Source organism: Podarcis vaucheri (genome assembly GCF_965113315.1).
Source record: "Podarcis vaucheri genome assembly, chromosome: 9".
NCBI lineage: Eukaryota > Metazoa > Chordata > Lepidosauria > Squamata > Lacertidae > Podarcis > Podarcis vaucheri.
The window spans coordinates 25939018-25952024 of NC_138767.1; the positions used below are offsets into that span (position 1 = coordinate 25939018).

Here is a 13007-nt window from a genome sequence, read left to right on the forward strand (position 1 = left end):
GGTAGTTATGTGGTAAGTAGCAAGCCGGGTGGGTGCAATCACACAAATGTTTCAGCATACACAGAATTTTACATGGGTCCAAATTCACCATCTCAAAACATTAATTTGGTTGGCCCATTCAGTCACAGCTGGGAAGAGATTTTATTATTATTATTCAATTTGCATTTGAATGTGAACCTAACTAACCCATGCTTCCCTAAACCACAGAAGTCAAACCAAATCTTCCCCCATTCTTAAAAAAAAAGTACTTCTTTGAATTTTGCAATGCTATTCTCCAACCAAAACAATGTGTTCAAAATAAGTGTCTTAGGAAAAAGTGTGCATAAAATATATTGGTAAAAATAATAAAGAAAAATGTAGTCCTTCGGGGGGGGGGGACTTGCAAAAATGTGTGTATTTGGCAGAATTGCACACAAAAATGTGTATATGAGAATAAATGTGCAGTTAGATGCTTATGAGTTTTCATACGTATTATGGAGAATTGCAAACTGATGTGGAAATGGGGTGAGCTGAGTTTAAGATTGAAGAAACGAGAAACTTAAGAGATGCTGAAATACTTATGTTAGTTTCATCCATCCCTGGTCACAGCAAACCTATGGATCATGTCATCATAGTTTTATCTAGGCCTTTGCAACTGAGCCAAATGCAGTCAATACCTATTTTCCTGGCTGACTGGGAATAAATAAACAAGGCATTTGTCAAGCACCATAAGGGCTTTTTAGCTGTATTTGGCTTGTGGGTTCACAGGTTATGCAGGATAATTACACTTTCAAGCTTTACTTTGTCTTAAGACTATTTTTTATTTGTTTTTATTTCATGAAATTTATACACCGCTTTGTTTTAAAAAAATACACGCAATTTTGTAAATTGTTCAAAACATAAAATCAGCAGTAAACTAAAAACAGACTAAAGCATACATCCACATTCTACACATCCGAATAGGCTCGTCTAAGCAAAAATGCTTTTAGCAGATACCAAAAAGAGTACAGTGAAGGTGCCTGCCTCATGTCAACAGGCAAGGAGTTCCACAGTGTAGGTGCTGCCAGACTAAAAGATTGATTTATTACAAATGCAGAACCAGTCTTATGTGGTACCCATAGCAGTTCTGCAGATTGAAGTGGTCGAGCAGGCATATATTGGGTAAGGTGATCCCACAGGTTATGATATGAGCCATAGGAGAAAGATTATCCCATTTCTTTCATATGAAAAATTCCTTTTACTGCTTTCATACTTGGTCTAATTATCTATTTGCGAATAATGGCTTGATGTAACTGTCGTTTCTTTCCAAAGGAGTATAGCAGCCACTGATCATGAGCCAACAGATGCACGAAAATCATTTCCTTGCTTTGATGAACCTAACATAAAGGCAACTTATAATATATCCATTTTCCATGAAGACACATATGAAGCTCTATCAAACATGCCAGTGGAGGTATGCATTCTATGTCTATATGCACATATGATACATGAAACCTGGTGGCATTGATCACCAAATCACATGGCCTGTTGGTGCAGCCATTAGTATTCTCTAAAAATGACTTTGGAGTAGGTGGGTTATAGTCTGTTAGAGGAATTCATATCAGAGTTAGTGGGCATTAAGAGCAAAACATTTGGCATTATAAAATATATTCCTTTTTTTGTTAAACCATAGATGTGAATGTTTGTCAAAATCCTTTCCTAGGCAAAGGTCATAGGTTCACAAATGGTTATATTTAGTTCCTTTGGCTTAAATTCCAAATCTTCTATGGAAGTCAATGGCGTAAGTTCTCTGCCTCTGGGATTTGCAGCGGAAAATGATTTTATGGATCTTGGCCAAAAGAATGTCCAGTGAATAGCCTAGTGGAAAGTCAAAGCCAACACATAACTTTGAATGAATAGTTTCTAAATTTCCAAATTAAGTGCACAATTAAAATGCAAATTCCATCCCAGCAAACTTCTGGCTAAAGACATTTCCCAAGTTAGTTCACATAAACATCAGCTTTAGTACAAAGTTCTAGAAACTTTGTATTACTGTTAGCAGAAGTCAAAGATGAAATACACAAAAATCATACCATATCAATATCTTTTAAATATTTCTGTTAAGGTAAAGTGTCCTGTTTATGATATGGGGCTTTGAGATGCCACAGTGAAAATGCCCACAATCCATCCCATTTATTTCCTTGGGATTTTAGAGCACATAATTATGAACTGGATTCTGCCCATCAGTTTCTGATTACCATACAGCTCCCACTGTTTTAATTTGTGGTTGAAAAATTGGTAGCTATTGCAGTATTTTCTTCTACACAGTAATAAACATAACTGACCTGACATATGCAAAGTTAGCCTATAGATTAGGGTTGCCATACATCCGGGAATTCCTGGACATGTCCTCTTTGGTGGGGTCCTAAATGCCCACCTGGGGGGAAATTTACATTTTAAAGCAAATGTCAAATTGCCCTGAAAAAGCTCAACAACTTTTTGTGTCCAGATTTTCACCTCTTGAAATATGGCAACCCTACTATAGATAACCTTACCACATTTCCTCCACACTACGTATTTTGTGTTTTAAGGGAGTCAGTGATTGTCTAGAAATAATGTTACTGATTGCAATGTTTTCTCTCAAATCTACCCAAAATATTAAAATATAAGTACATTTGAACTGTGAAGCCCAATCCTCAACAGCAGTTGTCTACAGTGAAGTTGTGGCTTCTGATGAGTAAATGTGAAAGTTCCACCAAAAAGCTTTGAAGTAAAACTGCACAATAAGTTTCTAGTAATTTCAGTGAACCCTCAAAAAATTCCCATTTATCAGTTTGCAAACACTGGAATATTTCTTGGCTAAGGTTGCAATCCTAACCCCTCTTGCCAAGCAGTAGGCCCCACTGCGTTCGATACAACTTACTTAAATAGGCATGCTTAAGTTTCTGCTTTTAGCTATGTAATTCCAGTACACGAGTAGACCTTTTCATGCATTACTCCTTTGTATGACACTGCCTGCCAATGACCACATATTTGGATTTGATATCCCGCTTTATCACAACCCAAAGGAGTCTCAAAGCGGCTAACATTCTCCTTTCTCTTCCTCCCCCACAACAAACACTCTGTGAGGTGAGTGGGGCTGAGAGACTTCAGAGAAGTGTGACTAGCCCAAGGTCACCCAGCAGCTGCATGTGGAGGAGCGAAGACACAAACCCGGTTCCCCAGATTACGAATCTACTGCTCTTAACCACTACACCACACTGGCTCTCATACTGAGCATGGTTCTCTTACGAAGAGTTTCCTATGCACCTCACTCAGTGTGCTGTCATTAGATGGTTGAGGTAGCACACTGATGGAGAATTGGGGGTGAAAAGGATAGCCTCCCCTGGCTATAAACTGGGAGTGCCTAGAATCATAGAATCATAGAGTTGGAAGAGACCACAAGGGCCATCAAGTCCAACCCCCTGCCAAGCAGGAAACACCATCAGACCACTCCTGACACACGAGCACGCCTGACACATGAGTAACGTGTGAGTTAGGGATGGGGAAGAAATTCAATTCAGTTCACATGTCAAGGTGAACCAACCTAATTCGCACATTCTGAAACAATATGCAGACTGAAGCACAGCCAGCCTTCAAAATTCGAACATCTCTGAATGTTGCAATGCAATTCTTCAGTCAAATGATGTGTTCCAAAATACACATACTGGGGTGAAATGTTGTTAAAAATGCATATTAGTGAAAATAACATACAAAAATGTGTGCTATTAGGAAAATTTGCTTTGCAGAAATGTGTATGTTAGGTAAAACTGCTTACAAATATATGTATATTGGGAGAAATTTGGACTAACCTGCTGATTATTTTTTATGAGGACCTTATGTTTAATTTTTAAAAAAAGAATTATTCTGGATATGCTGAGAACTGAATTTAAGATTGGCGAAATGATAAGATGAGAGAACTGAAATTGACAGATTTGCCCATCGCTAGTGTGAACAGGGCTGATAACTGCTATGACATCTTGTGTTTTCCTCAGAAGTAACTTCATGAGGGCAGTACATTATTTACCTTCTAATGACATACTATGCCTTCTTGGTGATTAGGAGAGTGTGCCCTTGGAAAGAGGTGGTATTATATATTTATTATAATAGTAATAAAGCATTAACACTGAAAAGGGCACATTTTATGTGTAACCAAAGTAATAATACAGTAACAACAACAACAACAACAACTTTCCTGCTCCCATTCTGTACATAAAGATAAACATTTGTCTTGGGAAAGTTATTTACTTGTAAACAATGCTTCATTGTGATTCTTTTTTCCTCACTTTCCCCGCAGCAAAAACGTTCACTGGGCAATGGCTGGACTGTAACGACATTCCAAAAGTCTGTTCCAATGAGCACCTACTTAGTGGCTTGGGCTGTACACCAGTTTAAGTTTATAGAAAAAATATCAGCCCGAGGAATTCCTGTAAGTCCTGTGCTAATTCTTATCAAATTTATGCAATGTTTCTTGGTGATTTTTGCTTTGCGAACTGGAAACAAGCCCTCCTCCAGTTATGGATGTTGTGAAAAAGGATAGAAACACTATGTATGTAGAAAGGCCTCTTTTTTAAAAAAATCAAAATCCTTTGGTCTAGGTTGAACATGCTGGCCTTATTTTAGCTATAGTTCATTGAAACAATGGGATGTACAGTGGTACCTTGGGTTACATACGCTTCAGGTTACATACGCTTCAGGTTACAGACTCCGCTAACCCAGAAATAGTGCCTCGGGTTAAGAACTTTGCTTCAGGATAAGAACAGAAATTGTGCTCCGGCGGTGCGGCAGCAGCAGGAGGCCCCATTAGCTAAAGTGGTACTTCAGGTTAAGAACAGTTTCAGGTTAAGAACGGGCCTCCGGAACGAATCAAGTACTTAACTTGAGGTACCACTGTGACTGAATTTGTTTAATTAAGGCTGTGTACATACCATACCTTTAAGGGACATTTCTCATCCAAAGAATCCTGGGAACTGTAGTTTGTTAAGTGTGCTGGGAATTACAGCCCTGTGGGGGAATAAATGACAATTCCCAGAATTCCTCAAATGTATGCCATGTATGCAGCCTAAATCAATGGGATTTAACTTAGTTGTCATCAACTGAGCCACGGATTTTGATGTGACTTAGCAGTGTAGCACTCAGTGTCTACTCAGGAGTAAGTTACACTATGTGAAATCGGGACATATTGTCAGATAAGTGTTCATAGGATGGCAGCCAAGATCTCTTTTCAGACATTCCCCTCCATATGGAGAATGAATCCATGCAAAAGGGAGAAGGATCACACGGCTCGCTGTGGTTTTCCAGGCATCCCTTTGTCAGACCTCGGGTGGTCTTTGTGTGGCTCTGTGTGCAGAGATCATGGGTGGCATGAGCAGGATGCAGCAGCTTCAGGAGTGGGGCCAGGAACATAATCCTTCTTTCTCCTCCACACGTTTAAGCATGAAGGAGAAAATCTGAGAAACATTTTGGTCAGATCTAAATTTAGCTGAAACTCATATTGTCGGTCCCCCATGGGGGGATTATTAAATGCAGAAGAGCAAAAGAAATGCTTGACTAGACCAGACCAAAGGTCTGCCTCCAATAGTCCAATGTTCTGTCTCTGATAATAGCCAAGCTGGATGTCCCATGGTGATGGTAATTTAGGGGAAAGACATAGCTCAGTGTTACAGCATCAGTTTTCCATATACAAGGTCCCAGATTCAATCTCTGGCCTCTCCAGGTATGGCTTTATCAGAGAGGATTAGCTCTCAACCCCATCTCACAGAGACCTTTGGAAATTGTAGTTCTGAGAAGGGAATAAGGTAAAGGGACCCCTGACCATTAAGTCCAGTCGTGGCCGACTCTGGGGTTGCAGCGCTCATCTCTCTTTATTGGCTGAGGGAGCCGGCGGACAGCTTCTGGGTCATGTGGCCAACATGACTAAGCTGCTTCTGGCGAACCAGAGCAGCACACGAAAATGCCGTTTACCTTCCCGCCAGAGCGGTACCTATTTATCTACTTGCACTTTGACGTGCTTTCGAACTGCTAGCTTGGCAGGAGCTGGGACCAAGCAACGGGAGCTCACCCCGTCGCGGGGATTCAAACCGCCGACCTTCTGATCGGCAAGTCCTAGGCTCTGTGGTTTAACCCACAGTGCCATAGGAGCCTCCTAATACAGTAACTCTCCATACCCTTAACAAACCACAGCTCCCAAAATTCTGTGGGGGATGCCATGACTGCTTTAGATGGTATCATAGAATCTATTAACCTGTGGCAAGACTCCTGTTAATTGTAATGTTTCATTTGACTAGCTTAGCTCTCCTGCCAGGAATATAGCTGGCTAAGCTTCTCTATCAAGTTACTAAACTTGTATGCCTCCAATTCCTTATCTGAAAATAAGGGCATTTTATTTACTGCATCATTTCACCGATCTGCAATTTCCTCCACATCTCTAGGGACCTCTCCCTGAAGACTTAGTAAATATTTCATAGCTCTCAAACAGTGTCATTCTATAATGTTTTTTATGCTACGTGTTTGAAAAAGATAGCGGAAGTCGAGCTGCCATTCATCCAAGGAAGTGAACATAGTGATCAAATAGCCTTAATTCCCCTCCTCATGGTGTTTGTGTATTAATTGCTCATTTAAAATAGAGGCAAAGGGTCACCCAGTCAATGGGGGGGGAGGGTGCAATTCATGGGATTAATAGCAGCTGTCAGATGCTTCGTTCCTCGTGTTTTTAGCATTAGTATTATCTGGCTCAAACACAGTTTTGGAAAAAAAAGTCTCTGTGAAATTAGAATGTCTTTGGGGCTTTTGGAAAAATACAGGCGGAGAAAAACTTGGACGGAAACTTCAGCCAATAATTAGCCTTTTAGCATAATGTTCTAATAGTCGCCTTATAAACTAACACATTTATTATGGCCTAAGCTTTCATGGACTCAAGCCTGCTTCATCGGAGGCACAAAGTGAAATAGTAGTTGGCAGGAATGTAAAATAGAAGAACGTGAGGTAGGAGCTGAATGGCTGTGAGATGCAAAAATTAAAGTCAGTGATAATTAGAGTTTAAGTATGTCAACAGCAGAGCCGACCCACCCTTGAGACAAGGTGCGGCTACTGCCTTGGGCAGCAGGATCCACAGGGGCATCAGATGTGGCCTCCAGGGAATGCATCACCCTCTGCTGCTGCCGCTGTGCTAGCAGCAATGGCTGCAGCTGCAGTACTTGGAGGCTAGATCTGTCACCTCCTTGGCACCTGATGTGATTCAGAGCAGACCCCTTTCCCCCAATAATGGTCTTTGATTCCCACATCAACCATTGGGTAAGGTTGATTTTATTTCCCCCGCCTTGTTCACAATGTAGAGCTTCACTCACCCCCTTATTCCCAATGTAGTTTTTCATTCCCCCCTTGTCCTTGATGCAGATCTTCACTCACTCCTTCTTCCCTGGTGGGGTGTGTACAATTTTTGTGGTTTGCCTCAAGTGCCAAAATTTCTTGGGCCAGCGCAGGTTAACATGCACATCTTTAACCTTTTAGCAGGTTAATTGTAATCCAGCTATTTCACATTACATTTTTTGCGTCGGAGTTCTTTGTTTTCTTTCTGGAACTACCGTATTTTCCCGTGTATAAGACTAGTTTTTCCCCCTAATAAATTATGTCAAAAAATAGGGGGTGTCTTATTCACAGATAGTGCCAAGGCCATTTTCTTAAATCTGAGCCCCCCAAAATACATGGGGGCATCTTATAGATGGGTAAATATGGCAAAATTAGTTTACCAATACCAGGATATATCTGCTAACTGTGCCTGTTTCTTGCAAATGGTTCCCTGCACCACTGTGGGTGTTAAGGCAATTATTTATTACATTTGTATCCCAACCTTTTCTTTACAGGAAGCTCAAGGGGGCAGCCCAAGCCGCTGCTAGCCCAAGCCAGGGAAAGAGCTGCGCAAGCACAGGCGTGGGCACATTGTGACGCCACTGCACCCACACTTCTCTTTCCCCAGCTCGGGCTGGCAGAGGCCACAGTGGCCCAAGCCCCACCAAACCTCCAAAATCCAGACATTTCCCTTAAAATTTAAAAATCTGCCCAGATGGGCATGTTGGCCCCCCAAAAGAGGACATGTCCAGGTTTCCCTGGACATATGGCAACCCTAATACATGGTTATGCATGCCCAAGTGGGGTTTGAACCCTGTTCTTCCAGGTCCTACTCCAACTGCTACACCACACTGGTTTTCAACAGTTATCACAAATGTGCTACTGCAAAAAGTTAAGCATGTGCCTATTAGAGAGAGAGAGTGGTATATATTGTTATATTTACAACAATTAATATAGCAATTATTATAACTCCTCATTACCTGACTGCTCACCCCTCTGATCTCCCGCTATTTCAAGCCTCATTTTTTTAAAGAACACATTTCTTTCCTATTTCTACATCATGCTTCCTGTAACACTCCCCCTTCCCAATTCTGCTATTTACCCAGAGCTCAGGCAGAGGGTCAGTGACTGGCCATTGTCCGGTCATTACACCCTGATGGCTCTTCTGTCCAGGCAATTTCCTGGTTTTAGCCTGAATTTCAAATCTAATGTCTGGCACCCAGTTTGCCTCCTACAAACCCATAACACTATATTTAAAAGCACCCTGTTAATGTACAGCAAAATGTATTTGGTTATATATTTTTTTATTTTACTATCCTGGGACCACAGCACCTTCTTAAACATTGACTTTTGGAAGCTTGAGAATTACTTATGGAACATAGCTGATATTTTGGTGAGGGATTTGATGGCAGAAGAGGTTTCACGCTGTCATCTACAGCAGGGGTGGCCAACTCCCAAGAGACTGCGATCTACTCACAGAGTTAAAAACTGGCAGTGATATACCCCCTTTGGGGGGTTCAGGTCAAAGTTGTTGAGCATTTTGTAGGAAGGAAAGCCCTGTTTGGGGGGGGTTCAGGTCACAGTTGCTGAGCTTTTCTTAGGGAGGAGGGCATTCCCATTTTTTGGGGTGCAGGGCAAAAATGTTGAGCTTCTTTTAGGGGAGCCAAAGTTGTTCAGCTTCTTTGCGGGGAGCCACTCATCTGCCAATGATCTACCACGGACATCCAGTGATCTATCAGTAGATCACAATTTACCTGTTGGATGTGCCTGATCTACAGCAATGAGAAGTCTCTCACCGAGTTTAAAGGGCTTTGGACTTAGAAGGCCACTTAATACCACCTGGGTGCTGTTCATACTAAATGTACCACACTGAGAGCATTGGATAATGATAGAATCCCCAGAGACACCCATTTGTGAAGGAAAAGTCTGATCCTCAATGGTCCATGCTTCCAAAGGAACTGAGTACATCTGTAAGCCACAGCAGCAGGAACAGAGGGAACTTAGCATCATGATACAACCCTCCTAGAATGACCCGTTATGCTTTGCCAAAAGGGAGGATTTGCATCATATATTTGCATAAAATTTGCATATGATAATGTATATGTCTAGATGCAAATTTTAAAAGAAATTACTATAATTTAAATAGAAAGACATCTCACCATAGTAGCAATTACACCAGGTGACTTAGGAGCTAGCTCAGTCTGCTGACAAGGGATAGGCAACCTCAAGACTCCTGTTGTCTCTTTGTATGGTTCCTTCTCTTTAAACCAGACTTTGGACTGGATAATTCTCAAGCAGATGACAATTTCAGATCCAGGACTGTCCTCTGACAGATAGAGGACTGTCTTCTGTAAAGCAAGGAACATGATCACCCTAAGCCCCCAGTGTGAGATACTTGGAAAGAAAGCCCTGCCCCATGACTAGAGACCAAATTTGCCCTCTTTCCCCCAAAGCTCTTCTCTCCATTGACATTATTACCCTTCCCTTTGTTGGACAGACATGTGACCTGGACTTACTCTTTGACTCCCCTTTCTCCTTTGTTCCCCATATTCAGTACATGGACCAACTCACTTTGCTTCTCCACTTAGAACATTGCAAAATGTAGCCATGCCTTTCTGTCCCATTGGCTAAAGCTTTGGGGCATGCCCTGCTCATCTCTCACCTAGACTACTGTGAGTTTTTCTGGTCTTCTGGTCTCTGGTCTTCCATCCTCTCACGCTGGTCCCCTTATGTCTATCTACTACTCCACTGCCAAAATCATTCATCTCTTTCATCAGCCTGATCACATGAAATACGAAAAGTTAACAAGGGCTGGGGAACATCTTATCTGGGATAAATCACCCCTAAGAGATGTGGGGGTGGGAGTTAAATGTTTAATGGAACAAGTGTAGAACTAGTCAATGAAGCCAAAGTGCTATAGGGTAAAATGTATGAGAAGGTGCTTCTGCCTTTCAGGGCAAGACGAGTTAATCCTTTTAGCTCTGTGAATTGATCAAATGTATCCTGGTGCTAAACAATAATTGTGTCCAGCAAGAAACACCTCTGATAATAACTTTGCTTTGTTTTACAGCTCCGTGTTTATGCCCAGCCCCAGCAGTTACACACAGCAGAATATGCAGCAAATATAACTAAAGAGATATTTGATTTCTTTGAAGGATACTTCAACATGAGCTATTCTCTTCCCAAACTTGGTAACGAATTAACATTGATGTTCATTTGCTTTCAGGATTTTGTTGTCAGTCACTGAGTCACCTGAAAATTGACAGGAAGTATGATGTTTGAAGTAGTGGTGTTTAGCTGCTGTGCTTGCGCCTTAACAGTATATTAGCATGCTTTGCTGGGCAGATGAAGCTGCCTTATAATGGGCATATTGTACACACATAAGGCTAAACCATAGTTTAGCACAAAGTCAATGACTTTCCACAAACCCAACCAAATTGTCAAGATTGCAGTTGAATATTGCTTTCAAATAGCCTTGGCTTAGTGTTATGTACAAATATGGCTATGACTGGACCTAATGGTCAGGGGTCCCTTTACCTTTTTTATGGCATTTTGGATCGGCCCTGAACCACCCAGATTCAGGTCCCAAAGTGATTTGGGTGTGGGTTCTTTCACAGTGTATAAATAGGGCTAAAACCCCTAATTAAAGATGCTGTCAGGAGAGGACAAGAGACTTGCATAGACTGCCTGCATGAATCTTCTCCCCTGCCAGTCCTTGCCACCAGGCAGCCCTAGACCACTCCAGGCTAACCCGACTCTACCTAAGGGGATCCAGGGTTGCCTCAGCCCACTCTAGCCAAATCCTGTGTTGTCCAATGAGCCCAATTCAAGTCAGAATCTGGTATTTGACCAGAGCCGCTGCATCGCCCTAGTTTTCACACAAGTCTTCAAATCCCTCTGACCCTCTTTCCCGGTATTCGTGATATTGCACACCCACGATTGCAAAACCTACGTTGCCTAGACTGGAGCAGACAACAACAACACACAGGCCAAAATCACATGTGCATTTTCAATGGAGCCCTCTGGAATTTCCCCCTGCTTCAGCTATTTCAGGGGACCATTGCTCTGTAAGGCAGGAGCTCTGGGGTAGAGTGTCTGCTTTGCATGCAAAAGGTCCCGGATTCAGTTCCTAGCATCTCCAAGTAGGAGTGAGAATGTACCGTCCCCAAAAACCCTGGAGAGCCTTTGCCAGCCAATGTGCACAGTTACTGAGCTAGATGAATCTGGCTCAATAATGGCTTCTAGCCCCAATGGCTGCGCTCTGCCTCCATGGCTAGAGCTAGTAATGCTTCTGAATACCAACTGCAGGAAACCACAGAAGGGAAGAGTTCTCTTATGCTTTTGAGGCATCTGGGTGAGCACTGTGAGAACAGGATGCTGGATGTGGTGGGCCATTGGCCTGATCCATTAGACTCTGCATATGCTCATATGTCCTATTATAAGGCAACTTACTATGTTCCTGTTCACAAGGAGCTGTGATCTATCTGTTAATACTCACCTGAGATACATTTTATTCTGCAGACAGAAGTGACTGAAGTGTGTGTGTGTGTGTTTATTTCCATCTGAACATCTGAACAATGGTGGGTGGTAAACTACTCAAAGGTGAAGTGCGGTTCAGAAAGGTTGAACTGCAATTATAAACATGCTGCCCTTCAGAGTCCCAAAATGAAACCCATTTTGACCAAAATTAAACAGAAAGCAGTGGTTTCTGGCTTTTGAACCGGTGGGTCATGCTTTAGCATTGCCCATCTCAGAATCAATTTGAATTCTATGCGAGGCTAAGTAGCGGGGCTGTTCAGCCTCTCAGAGGAACCTAGCGTCCATAATTCTCATTTAAGCTGGTATTGATTGCCAGCCGTGAAGACATGACCCTCCATGTTGTGGGGAGTAGAAGCAGATGTTCTTCATTACATGGGGATTTAGTTTACTTAATTTGCCAATAAATATTTCTTAGTCCCATTTACGAAATCCTTTTACAACCTAATTGCAGGAAGACATTGTAAAGACTAGTTTGGCATTACCAATCAGGTAGCAGAAAGCATCCCCTGTGGCAGGGGAAGAGCCTGCCAAGAGCCCTACTGAGGGATTGGGAAGAGGTCCAAAGGGATGTCTCCAAACTGGGTGAATGGGCATAAAAATGGCAATCGTGGTTCAGTTGCTTTGCAAGGTATGGAGAAAGTGGAGAAAGAGAAGTTTCCCCCTCTCTTATAATACCCAAATCCAAGCTCACCCAATATACCTATGTAAATGGTTGGAGATTCAGGGTAGATGAAAGGAACTACTTCACACAGCACATATTACTTTCACAGATTCTAGTGATGGTCACAAACTTGGATGGGTGTTTACAAATTCACAGAGGATAAGACTATCAGTGACTACTAGTCATGATGGCTGTGTACTGCCTCTGGAGCCTATTTTCTGTGGAAGACAAGGGGGAGAGAGTTACTGCACACCTGTACTGCTTATGGCCTTCCCAGAGGCATCTGGTTGGCCACTTATGGTACATAACGTTGGACTAGATGGGTCTTTGGTTTCATCCAGCTGGTGTCTTCTTACATTGCTGGTAGGACATGTACCTGGCATAGCTCCCTTCTCTTCTACATTACCCTTTGTTTGGCTGAGGAAAATAGGTACAGGTCTGAAGAAGGAGTAGGAGGAAGCCA

At 42.2% G+C, this 13007-nt stretch overlaps 1 protein-coding gene across 1 annotated transcript in view; it reads left to right on the forward strand.

The window, feature by feature from the left end:
• Positions 1-13007, forward strand: part of ENPEP (glutamyl aminopeptidase) — a 68568-nt gene that overhangs the window by 22785 nt on the left and 32776 nt on the right. Inside the window, 3 exon segments of the mRNA XM_082237132.1 lie at positions 1291-1432; positions 4295-4426; positions 10415-10535. Of these exon segments, the coding sequence (XP_082093258.1) occupies positions 1291-1432; positions 4295-4426; positions 10415-10535 (395 nt within the window).